Source organism: Uranotaenia lowii, chromosome 3 (genome assembly GCF_029784155.1).
Source record: "Uranotaenia lowii strain MFRU-FL chromosome 3, ASM2978415v1, whole genome shotgun sequence".
In the NCBI taxonomy this organism is placed as follows: Eukaryota; Metazoa; Arthropoda; class Insecta; order Diptera; family Culicidae; genus Uranotaenia; species Uranotaenia lowii.
Genome location: NC_073693.1, coordinates 32618762 through 32631628, shown reverse-complemented (window position 1 = coordinate 32631628; position 12867 = coordinate 32618762). Strand labels below are relative to the sequence as shown.

At 43.0% G+C, this 12867-nt stretch overlaps 1 protein-coding gene across 4 annotated transcripts in view; it reads right to left on the bottom strand.

Moving 5' to 3' along the window:
* LOC129756720 (serine/threonine-protein kinase N) overlaps positions 1 to 12867 on the bottom strand; it is a 295803-nt gene that overhangs the window by 4401 nt on the left and 278535 nt on the right. For all 4 annotated transcript variants that reach the window (XM_055753708.1, XM_055753706.1, XM_055753709.1 and 1 more), the window contains 5 exons: positions 10764 to 11330; positions 10510 to 10699; positions 10259 to 10440; positions 10089 to 10196; positions 9875 to 10015 (listed from right to left, as the gene is read on the bottom strand). In XM_055753708.1, the coding sequence (XP_055609683.1) occupies positions 9875 to 10015; positions 10089 to 10196; positions 10259 to 10440; positions 10510 to 10699; positions 10764 to 11330 (1188 nt within the window). The remainder of the gene's footprint in view (positions 1 to 9874; positions 10016 to 10088; positions 10197 to 10258; positions 10441 to 10509; positions 10700 to 10763; positions 11331 to 12867) is intronic.

Here is a 12867-nt window from a genome sequence, read left to right as displayed (position 1 = left end):
TAGAACCGTCTACATAACGGGTTATATCCTGTATGGGTCGGGAACATAATCCTTGAATATCGAGCTCCAACTTTGTTCGCGGACTTTTTTCAAAATGTATATTGTTCTGCCAGTGTTGATACAGACTGCAACTACCTCGCATCGATGAAATTTTACGATGTAAATTTGCCTTCACCGTGTTCACTGAACAGGATATTTATGAAAAGATGTCCACAGTGGATCCTTCTAAGGGTTCTGGTCCAGATAGAATAACTCCCGCTCTTCTGAAACATTGCGCTATTTCTCCGATACACTAGTCTGGAAATGCTCCCAGCGTGGACAACTACCGGTTAATATCGATTTAAAATTAAATATCGAAGATCTTCGAAACTCTGATGCACGAGCGAGTGTATGCCGCTGTTAAACCTTTGATCTCGGAATATCAACATGGATTCATCAATAACAGGTCAATAGTTACTAATTTGATGTGCTACATAAGTTCACTGAATAAAAGTATGGAGAAAGGTTGCCAGGTGGCCAGTTTATATTGACTTCGCCAGGGCTTTCGACCATGTGCCCCACCAAATACTGGTTGCAAAGTTTAATCTCGAGTGGATTGGGTCATATCTAACCGACCGTCAGGCTTCCACCAGAATACGAAACACGCGCTCACGAATGTTTGCCACACCTTTTGGAGTTCCTCAAGGGAGCCATCTCGGACCCTTGCTGTTTATAATCTTCGTGAATGACCTATGCTCAACACTTCGGTCCGATACACTACTTTACGCCGATGATCTGAAGATTTTCCGAAAGATCTATAACACTGTTGACTGCCTGGCCCTTCAAGTTGACATCGCTAGAATAGATGAGTGGTGCTGCTTAAACGGAATGCTAGAAACGTAAAAAAGTGTAAGATTATAAACTTTTCTTGTGCAAGAAGAACGAACCATTTTGACTATCAACTAACCAAAGTTAGGCTGAAGAATGTGAAGTCTATTCTCGACCTAGGAGTGAAGATCGACAACAGGCTCACATTTGCAGAACATGTCGCTGAACGAGTTCAACACTGTTTCTTAAGATATGCTCTACGGCGTCTTCCCCGGAATGATCCGATCCAACTCCCACCGTATGAGGAAAGATGTACTCTGATATGCCTATCCTCACTCGAAAAGCTTCGCATCGAACTGCAGCAAGGTGCATCATGCTCCTCTGCGCATATGGGGCAGCATTTTGGGTTTGTGCAGTTGACGGAAACGTGGCCGTATTCTGAGCAATTATAACATCGTCGTACATTAATTTGCTCAGACACTCGGCATCGGTCCCACCCAAGGTTTACAATTTTTATCTTTAATAGTAGTTCGAAGGTTACATGATCTGCTTCTACGATAGCGAACATACGGTCATCTTCTGAAGCGTACTTGCCTAATTTCACAACTTTTATATGTGAAGTTTCGGTAAGTCTGTTTTGTAGCTTGAGTTTTTCGGGTAAATCGTCTTCGGTGATACTCTCAGAGAAACCCGAGATCTTGAGTCGGGGTTTTAAAGCAGTTTGGATCTCAGCAACATACGTGTTTGGGAGCGAATCATTAACCTTTTGCAGCAGCTTATTAGTAGAGGCACATCTGATTGATAAATTTCCACTTGGTAGTGAGCGGGCTTCAACAACCTCAAGTTCAATTGGGTCCAAGGTGGACTGAATTTCATCTTTTGTTGTTTTTGGATTCTGAGAGGATTTCGGCTTGATGATGACAGTTTTGGTTATTTTGTCTAAACGGGCAGCTGGTCGGCGAGGGGACCTGGCTGTTATAGTCTGGGGATTAACTACATTGGTGGGAGTAGCAGGAGTCAGGCTTGGTGAGCGTGCTTGGGTGGTTCGAGTGAGATCTTTGAGCAGACGTTGCTTACCAGATCGAAGCATTCCACTTCTCACTGCCGGAGATCCAGTGGTAGGCGCTTTCTTAGTGTTAGTGGAGATCTGAGTGGTTCGGGGGCCGCGGACAATTTGTGCTAAGGTTGGCTTTGGGGTGGTTGCTGGTGGAGCTGACGGGTGATTGCGAGGAGGCGCCACTTCTAGAGAGACGGATTGCCTTTGCATGTCGCGAGCAAGCCGTTCATAGATCTCAGTGACGATGTTCTGTTTGAGAGCTTCGATCTTACTGTAGAGGTCGGGTAGTGCTGCAATGATTTTCGAACATTTGTTGTTCAAGCCGGTTATAGAAATTTGTTCTTTTCGACATTCTGTGCAGAAGAATTTAAGTGACACATTCTCGCGTAGAGCTGTATGGCTGGTAGAGGTGAGACCTGAGCAGTGAACATGAAAGTAATTTCCACATCCACCATAGCAACAGATGCGATCTTTCTCAGTGGTCTTTTTGGTGCACGTAGAGCACACAATCGAGCTTATCGTGAGAAGACCGTATTATTCCGGTGACATCTAGTACTTCTAGCTTATCGATCGAATATTGATCGAAATGATTTTCCTTAAAATTCCGATGTAATTTATGATTCAAGGCCGTACTGCATCAGTTTTGGGTGAACACGTAATCAGCCTAACGAAGGTATTCGACACTGACGATTAAGGCGCGAAGATTTCACTGTTATTTGGATTCTAATACGCGGTATGTAAAAATCATAATATAACCACGGTGTCTCCAATGGAACGATTTTATTTATCGAAAATTAGCATCGCTAATTTTTGCACCTTTCGAAAGGTGGGTCTTTCCCCTTCCATTTGAGCCCAAATTTGAAATAATCCACCGGGGGGTCTAGAACATTTTATTATTATTTTTTTTAATTTTAAACCTTTTTAATGGTTTTTCAAAGACAAAATCATCCTAATCACTGTGAAATCGCTCGTCTTACCTTTAGCGTAAATCCAATATCAGTGTCAATAACATAATTTAATAGGAAATTTTCCTGGCTACAATTTTGTAAAAGACATCAAAATTATACAAATTGAGAGAAAAGAGTTGGAATATCACAAACAGAGTGATTATTTTTTCATTTGAAAAATCTTATAATTCTTCTCAGTACTGATTGTACTAAGACCAGAAAAAGTATTCTACGAGCTTAATCATTGATTGTAGACTGTATAAATGTTCAAAACGGTTTATTTACATTGAAAAATCAATCTTTTACATAAAATTGATCAGGATTATCTGAAGTAATGAGCATTTTTGGGGTTTTATTATTCCGGAGCAAATATTAAATTCTTTTTTTTTTGTCACTCCGATTTTTCCAAAAATCCCGAAGTGGGGAATAAATAAAGTTTTTCAAGCTATTTTAAACAAAAGTTTGATACATTCTTCGATAATTCAAACAGATAAAAGAGCGAAAGCCAAACTTTAGAAGATGGGAGTAATATCACCTGTCGTTTGAATTTTTTTTCAAATGTTCGCTCTTAATTTTCTTGATTGTTTGATTTTGTGCAATGTAGATTGTATACAAGTTTGTTGCAAGCCAGCTTTGGTTAAATTTATTTTCCATGTATTGAAAAGTTTAATTAATTTTTAATTAACTAAGTTCGTAGAATACTTTTTCTGGTCTTAGTACAATCAGTGGTGAGAAGTATCATTAGATTTTTCAAATGAAATAATAATCACTCTGTTTGTGACATTCTAACTGTTTTTTCTCTCAATTTGTATCATTTTGATGTCTTTTACAAAATTGTAGCCAGGGAAATTTCCTATTAAATCAAGTTATTGACATATGATGTTGGATTTACGCAAGGGGCTGAAAGAGAAGAAAATTTCCTAACTGACATTTCTGTACCGCACTTACGTTTTAATACCAAAATGCCATTTAAAGCAAAGGGAAACTGACGTTCTGGTTCCAAAAAGTCAGTACGGTCCGTTTGTATGTGATTTGACAGTTGCTTTAGTCCTTTGGATTTACGCTAAAGGTAAGACGAGCGTTTTCACAGTGATTAGTATGATTTTGTCTTCGAAAAAAAAACAATAAAAAGGTTAAAAAATCTTCAAAAAAAATAAAATGTTCCAGACCCCCGGTGGATTATTTTAAATTTGGGCTCAAATGAAAGGGGAAAGATTTTTCCCTAATTCCCTAATTTTCGAAAAATAAAGTTTTCTTCCAGAGACACCGTGATAACACGTTCAGAGTTGCCAATATTCATGTACCAACGAGAACACTTCGACAACGTCAGTTTTTTTCAATACCTCACCACCGTACTACTTATGGCTAAAACCACTCTAATGACATGTGTTGTAAACTTTTTAATATGTGCAAACGTCGTTTTAAAGTAGGTTTAAGCAGAATTTCGTAGTTTTTAAGTCATCAGGTTGTACGGTAATTAAACCAAAGACGACAAAAAAATTCAACCTGAACTTACTAATCTTATAGACGCCCTCATACAAATTAGCTGGTGCCATCAGTTTCTCCTCAACCAGTTCATTAATATGTGAGCACTTTGTAGTGTGCTTGACAAAGTACCAGCATGGTCTTTGGCATGATCAATCGTAAGTGTTTCCAGGCTGTCTTTCACTGAGGCCCGACATAGGTTTTGGCACAGCACTCGTAGGGCCCCAGAACCAAAATCAGACCGAAGCAGAACTAGTGAAAGATGTATTCACGCTTTTCTAGATGATAGTTCGGAAACGGACCAGAGTGCTTCACAAAGACTTTCCAAGGTCCTTTATATTCAACAATCGCAGTTTATAGCAAATACTATTGAGCACAACTTAGATGGGAGACTGTCAACATTAGGAATGAGCCTCCGGAAATACTCGAGTATTTCGACCTCCCCTCTCCCCTAGTACTTTTTTTTACTTTACTTTTAGTTTATAGTCTTTTTAACATCTTTATGTCATTCGAGACTTATATCAGCGATGCAGTTGGCGAACAGTCATTGAAAAACTTTTCCGGTAGAACTGTGATCGATGTTTACTCTTGGGATCGAACTGAAGGACATCGGCTCAGGACGCAACTGACTTGCCAACTGAGCTTTATCACAAACACACCAACTCCCCTAAGTACGCTATACAGATTCCTCATTGTTCGATAGCTAGGTCATGCACTGCTTGCACATTATTCTGCGCTCTGGATCGAGTTTTGGCTGCTGACTTAAGAAATAGTTATTCTAATAACTGAAAGCCGTCGGTATGAACTGCAGGCCAGCCTTCGTCACCTTCTGGAGCCACCTTCGCCTTCACACTTCGATCTCCTGCACGCCGCCAAAAATGGTTCTTAACACTCGTCGCTCGAATACTCCGAGTGTACGCAGGTCCTCCTCGAGCAATATCTACGTCTCGTGCCCGTAGAGAACAACCGGTCTAATGAGCGTCATATACAGGTTACACTTCGTGCGAGGTCTTCTCGACCGCAGTTGCTTGTGGAGTCCATAGTAGGCACGACTTTCGCTGATAATTCGCCTCCGGAGCTCACGGCTGGTGTCATTGTCTGCGGTCACCAGTGAGCCGAGATAAACAAAGTCTTCGACTATCTCCAGCTCGACGCCGTCGATCGTGACCTTGTTATTGCTGGACAAGCAGGTTCGGTCGGTCTCGGATCCGCAGGCCAGCATGTACTGCGTCTTGGACGTATTAATCATCAACCCAATCCTTCCTGCTTCGCGTTTCAGTTTGCGATAGATCTCCTCCACCGCTGCAGATGATCTGCCGACAATATCAATGTCGTTGGCAAAGCAGATAAGTCGACTGTATGTGTTAAAAATCGCATTTCGCCCACCGCTCGTCGAATAACACCTCCTAACACTACGTTGAACATCATGCAGGATAGACCATCGCCTTATCGAAGCCCCCTGCGCGATTCGAATGAACTCGACAATTCACTCGAAATCCGTACACAGCACTGCGTTCCATCCATCGTCGCCTTGATCATTCTGGTCAGCTTCCCGGGAAAGCCGTTCTCGTCCATGATTTTCAAAGTCGGCTTCAAAGTCTATGAATAGATGGTGCGTAAGGCTTTGGTGTTCACGGAATTTTTGGAGGATTTTCTGTAATGTGAAGCTGCGATGCCATCCTCCCCAGTCGAGTTTTTGCTATTCAACAGGTGAATGGCTTCCTTAACTTCACTCATCGTTGGGAGTGGTTCCTCTACGTCGTTGGCTACGCAGTCGATATACCTTCCCCCACCGTCTTGATCTCCTGCATGTACGCCGTTCAGGTGTTCATCGAAGTGCTGCTTTCACCTTTTAATCACCTTACGTTTGTCCGTCAGGGTGCCCCCGTCCTTATTCCGGTTTGCGGAACGAAGCCTTTGCGGGATGCGTTGAGTTTCTGGACGCATATTCACCAGTTTTGGGCGTATATTCACCATCACCAGATAATGGTCTGACTCGATGTTGGCGCCTCTACAGGACGTCGATGATGTCCGAGAAGATCCAGCTGTCTATCAAAATGTGATTGATCTATGATCGCGTTTGGTACGGTGATCTCCAGGTGTACTACTTTGGAGGCGGTGCTGAAAAAACTGAACTTTCCAATTGTCGGTTTGAATTCCTCCTCCTAGCCGACAGGAGCGTTAAAATCCCCGAAGACGATCTTGATACCATGTTTTGGGCATGTGAATACGACATGCTCCAGCTGCGCGTAGAATTCGTCTTTGTCGTCACCGGTACTTCCGAGGTGAGGGCTGTGCACGTTGATGATGCTAATGTTGAAGAACCGGCCCTTGATTCTCAACCGGCACATTTGTGGGTTGTTGATCGGCCACCACCCGATCACGCGCTTTTGCATCTTTCCCATCACTATAAAAGCTGTTCCAAGCTCGTGTCTAAAACCGTCAGGGTCTTAACCCTGTATGATATCACTACCGAAGCCGATCTGCCGGCGGTACTGATCGAACATTATTATATGTCTCATGTTCAATGCAAAGCTCCGAAGGTGCGTTTATCCATTCAATCAATCCTATGGATTGCTTCCCAATCCCAATGGTGGATAAGGTCGTCAAGGAGATTACGGCTAGAGGCCCCACTGTTGTTATCGGGGATTTTAACTGTTAACCGAAGAATGGTGTTGCCGAGTTACCTGTTATCCCTATAGGTCAAATTCTACTGGAAGCTCTAGAAAGGCTGAGCGTAGACCTGTTTGCTATTATATATGTCCATGGGTGTAATGGGACGACTCATTATCTATCTACGTATATCTCCTACTCTCTGAACTCCTCCTAGGGCCACTGACCTTAGTTCCCACCTCGAACCGTCGTTAAACTATCCTTAGTGGTGGCAGGTCATACTCGTGTTAGTGCACTTTACCGCATACTCATATTTAGATGAAATCACTTGAATCAATACCTTTCCTCATTACGCCTCAAAACCTGAACTCTCTGCTAAAGGCTCGAGAACGAACCTCTCCTCGTAATGACTCTTAGTTCAAGCACAAACCTCTCCTCTAGACGACGTCTTTATCTCTCCTCTTACCACTCGAGCTGACCTCTCTTTGTAACGACTGGAGGTTAACACACTTACCCCCCCCCCCCCCCCCCCCCCTCTTGTTGACTTAAGGCCTGATCTCTCCTCTTGCGACTCGAGAACTGGCCTTGTCTCATAGTTAATCATGGTTAAAAACGCACACCCTTTCCTCTTGGTGACTCGAGGTCTGCGCCTGACTTCTTATCACCAAGATCCGAAGTGTGTCACCTTTTGCCTTTCGATTGTTGGGAAACGCACTACTCAGATACACAACGATGGCGTAGTTTTTTTTCCTTGTAGGGGAGAGCCCACTGCGACCAGTAGTTGATCTATTGTGGTAATTACCCCGCGTTACTGTATGCTATCAGGCTCACCTGCACTATGGGTTAAAGTGACAGTTGATTGCTGACTAAGCATTTTATCCCAATCGGGTATGATATCAAAGATGTATGATATAACCTTCTTAGGGCTAATATGCCACCATATGTCTTGTGCGCTTATTAACTTTGCCCCAAGAGCACGCTCTCTCCTATTAAGGAGGGCGCAGCAGTTGCATAGAAGATGTTCTGCAGTTTCTCTTTCGAACCCGCAGAACCGACAGTCGTCGTTTTGAATAATGTTTATCCGTTTGAGATGTTGTTTTGTTGGACAATGTCCGGTCAAGAGACCTGTGTAAGTACTTAACTCGTGCTTACTTAAGTTCAACATGTTTTTGGAGAGTCGTGCGCTTGGTTCAATGAATCTTTTCGCCTGAGCTGCTCCCTCTGCTGTTCTCCAGTTGGAGACAATAGTGGTGCTTTCCCAGTTCTTGAGTTCCATATTCAAGGCACTCCTCGATACTCCGCAGAAGGGTTCTGGTCCAATTAACAGGCCCTGAGATCCTTCCCTAGCTAGCTGGTCTGCTTCTTCGTTCCCTAGGATACCGCAGTGGCCTGGAACCCAGAATAAAAATACTCTGTTCCGTATGGCCAGGTTTCTTAGTGCAACAATACACTCCCATACTAGCTTGGAGTAACATGTGAACGTACCTAGTGCTCGGAGAGCGGCCTCGCTGTCAGAGAATATATAGATACTTGTGTACCTGTATCCTCTTTTCAAACAGGCTAAAGTGCATTCTAGAATTGCTTGAACTTCTGCTTGGAATACTGTTGGCCAGTTTCCCATAGGAATTGAGATCCTGAGTCTAGGTCCGAACACCCCTGCCCCAGTTCTGTTATCCATTTTTGACCCATCAGTAAAGAATTTAATCGATCCGGGAGGAACCTTAGGGCCACCTGACTCCCACACGTCCCTATCGTTGATAGTTACATTGTATGGTATGTCTAGGTTGAAAACGGGCTCCATCCAGTCATCATTCCTTACAATAAGTGAGTTTATTTTAAATTTATTCAGGATTTTTAGATGTCCTGTAAGATCCCCCTCATAGAGAGTTTTGATTTTTGAGAGTCTCAAGGCACTACGTTCTGCCTCTAACTCAATAAATTGATGTAGTGGCAGAATATTTAGTAGTGCATTCAGAGCCTCGCTTGATGTGGTTCGCATAGCGCCAGTTATAGATAGCGTTGCTATTCTTTGAAGCTTCGCTAATTTCTTCCGGGCCGTAGCTTGCACAGTTTTGGTCCACCATACTAAGGAGGCATAGGAGATTTTGGGTCTTATTATAGCGATGGCGTAGTTACCCTACTCGCAAACGCGGCATACCCACGACACCCACTACGTACAAGGCGTAATTTTATCTTTGTAGCTCTGAACAGTGGAATTGGATGCACATTACTCGACAGCCTAAGGGTTATCCGGTCTTGTTTCCCTATGACTGGCAACCCTAGGATTTTGTTTTCCATCGCGTTAAGTGTCGCTTACGGCTAGAATGTTTCCGGACGATGACACATATTACGTCCTGGGAGTCAGGGTTAAACAAGTTATAATAGGTTGGGTGAATCTTTGACGAAGAACGACTTCTTTGTGAAAGAACGCAGATTCTCCTTGATGTAATTTAGAGAGGTGGACATCAGTCTTGATGATTTTAGTGGTCATGATGATCTGATCATAGATTTCAATCTGATGGTAGACTTTTTTAACTAATGGTTTCTTCTTCATTAGAATCATGGTTCCGCCTGCACCATGAGGACTAGTCGAGACTACGTGCAAATTCACTTCTACGGACTCGAAGCTTTTGTTTTTAGAAGAGATTTTCAAATAGGTAGCTTGAATCTTCTCGAGTGCTTAGTGCATGAGAAAATATGACTTTTAACGTCCGTTTGTTTATGATGTTTAACATTTTGAATGGTATCCCTTTTGAAGGCACATCGTATAAATCGAAGTCATATGACAGACCAAAAACTGGATTTTTTTTCAGGCAAAGCCAGGAATACTTGAATTAAAAATCTTAACAATGAACAATGGATAAGATTGTACTTCCGGGAAATTCTAGGAAAAAAAGATCCTGGTTGCCTTATTCCTGGGAAAAAAAAATCAAATTTTGCTTTAACCAAATGTATTGATACTTACAATGGTTGGCACGAAGGGCGGCTTCACTTTCCGGAGCAGCAAATCGTCCCACACAATGTTCCGGAAAAAGGCTTGCCGCTTCACGTCCTCCGCATCGCGCTCCGAGGATCCTAACCGCCGTTCGGGATTTTTCCTCAGTAGCTACACAAAAAAATAAGAAAATTGTCAGTCACTTCGAATAAAGGATTTAAAAAAAATGAATTAATATATCTACCCTTCGCATAATGGCAATCGCTTCCAACGAAAGGAACCTCGGGTAGCGCACTTCGTCGTTGACGATGGAATCGAACACTTCCTCCTCGTCATCACCGGGGAATGGAGACTGTAATTGAAGTTACTTTGTAGAGCTTGAGTTTCCAAGTGAAAATTACAAAAATTTGTTACCTCTCCAACCAACATCTCAAAGATCAGCACCCCAAGGCCCCACCAATCCACAGCCCGGGTGTAGGACGTTTCGGTGAGCACTTCTGGCGCCAAGAACTCCGGAGTACCGCAGAACGTTCCGGTTCGATCACCGAAACCCATACCTTCCTTACAGAGACCGAAATCGGCAATTTTCACATAACCTAAAAGAAAAATAATTTTACAAATGTAAGAAAAATTTGTTCAATTCCTTGAAAAACTGTTCAAATTACCTTCCGTATCGAGCAGCAGATTGTCGAGCTTCAGATCCCGGTAGATGATCTTGCTCTCGTGCAGATACTGCAGCCCGAGGACGACGCATGCCGCATAGAATACCGCCCGTGGTTCCGAGAACACATCGGTGTGGATGTGCATCATGAGATCACCGCCAGCGGCGTACTCCATCACGAAGCAGACGTGTTGCTGGAAAAGAGAAAAGAAAAGCTTAGAGGAGGTCTTGAAAACCATACCATCAGGGATCACAAACCTCGGTTTGGAAGCAGGCAAACAGGTTCACCAGGAACGGATGCCGCATGGTGTTGGCCACCTCGAAGATGCGCTTCTCGCTGAGTAACGACTCAACCTCGTCCCGAGCAATGATGTCACCCTTCTTCAGGGCCTTGATGGCGAAGTACTCGCCGGTGTTTTTGTACTGCGCAAGGATTACCTTGCCGAAGTGCCCCCGACCGAGTACGCTCAGCAACCGGAAGCTATCGATCTGCATGCCGGTGCTTCCGGCCTGCGATTGGCGCCGACTTTCGTAGGCACTGTCCCGATACTGGAGGGCACGGGCCGGACCCTGTCGACGACTCGGGGGAACGATCGGAGGAGGAACCACGGCTGGTCCTGCTGCACCCATGCTATCATGCTGTTGCTGCTGCTGGTTTTGCTGCTGCTGCTGTTGCTGGAGTATGAGTTGCTGTTGATAGTACTGCTGTTGTTGAAGGGCTGCAGCTGCAGCGGCCGATGCGATCGCAGCTTGGTTCTGGATATGGGCCGGTTGTTGGCTTGATACATTGGCTGTAACAGCTAGCTGATCAAACGGTTGGATGATCTGTAATTGGAAAGATGAAAAAAGGTTTAACAACTTTAAAGTATTTCTTGTGGTATTCATTTAAGGATGTAATATTATATCCATGATATGATGACGAAGCAAACAAAATATATTGCGCGAAATGGTATAAAGTTACTGATTTCTGAAATATGCTACGAATAATGCCTATATAATCATTTGATTAAAACTAACGGGTTTCAATAACAAAACAAAATTGTCTAAAAGCAAAAACCTCTTAATAATTTTTTCTGAATTATGCATTCGGAGGGGGAATCGGTCGACTGTAAACGGTAATTATGAGTTTTACATGACAACTTTAAAGAAGCTGGGTTGCTTTTTGAGATAAGCTACTTGACTTAAAGCGCACATCGTCAACAAATTTAGGGAAAAGCCTCATGCAGCAGTATTTTAGAAATACGATTGGTATTTGATCATATCTCCAAGATAATTCTCTCTGGATGTTATCGTTCTAATCCAATTCGTATGCACAATTTGCCGTTAATACGTGAAAGTAAAAATAATATCGTGTATCGTCTACAACCGTGCATCGAGCCAAAAAACGAGCCGGACTATCGATTTACAGGTATCCAAATCGTGATGATAAACAAAATACGACGGCCAAAGCGCGCTCCCGGAGGCTGTACACGACGATGCTGACGAAGTTTGACTACGTGGTAATGAACGACTAAACCTACGTCAAAGCCGACTACAAGCAGTTTCCGGGACAGGAGTTTTATACGGCAAAAGGAAGGGGAATGGTAGCAGATATTTTCAAGCACATGAAACTGTCAAAGTTCGCGAAGAAATATCTGGTTTGGCAAGCCATCTGTACCTGTGGCTTGAAAAGCAGCATTTTCATAGCTTTCGGGACTGTAAACCAAGAAATTTACGTGAAAGAGTGTTTGAATAAACGTCGGCTGCCTTTCTTGAAGAAACACGGTTGTTCCGTACTGTTTTGGCCAACAACGCCGCCAACAACGTGCAGGTGGTTCCTAAGGACAAGAACCCCCCCAACACGCTAGAGCTCCGCCCAAATGAGAAATACTGGGCTATTGTCAAGCGGAGAAGACCAAAAAAACTGCTAAGGACGAGCAGCAGTTCAAGGCAAACTGGCTTTCTGCGGCGAAGAAGGTGGACAAGGTGGCTGTACAAAAACTGATGGCAGGGGTTAAGCGTAAGGCCCGGCAATTCGAATTTGGAAAAGCGGAAGCCTAACTGAATATTTTTCCTGAATTTTATACTAATAAAACTTGAAAAGAAATTTAATTTGATTATTTTAATAAACGATTTAACCGATTTACACGCGTTTCCCCTTGACCAAATTTTGACCGTATCACCCTTTAAATCAGTTAATAATTCAAAATTCATTCCCGTACGTATCTGAGCCGTGCAAATTCGGACTATTTTCCTCAATATCCACCAATATCCAAACTATTCCATGAAAATTTCCAAGAAAAATAATTGAAATATTGTTTTTTTTATCGATACACCTTTTACAAACTTCAAAAAAACGTTCATTTTATTTTAAAAAATCACA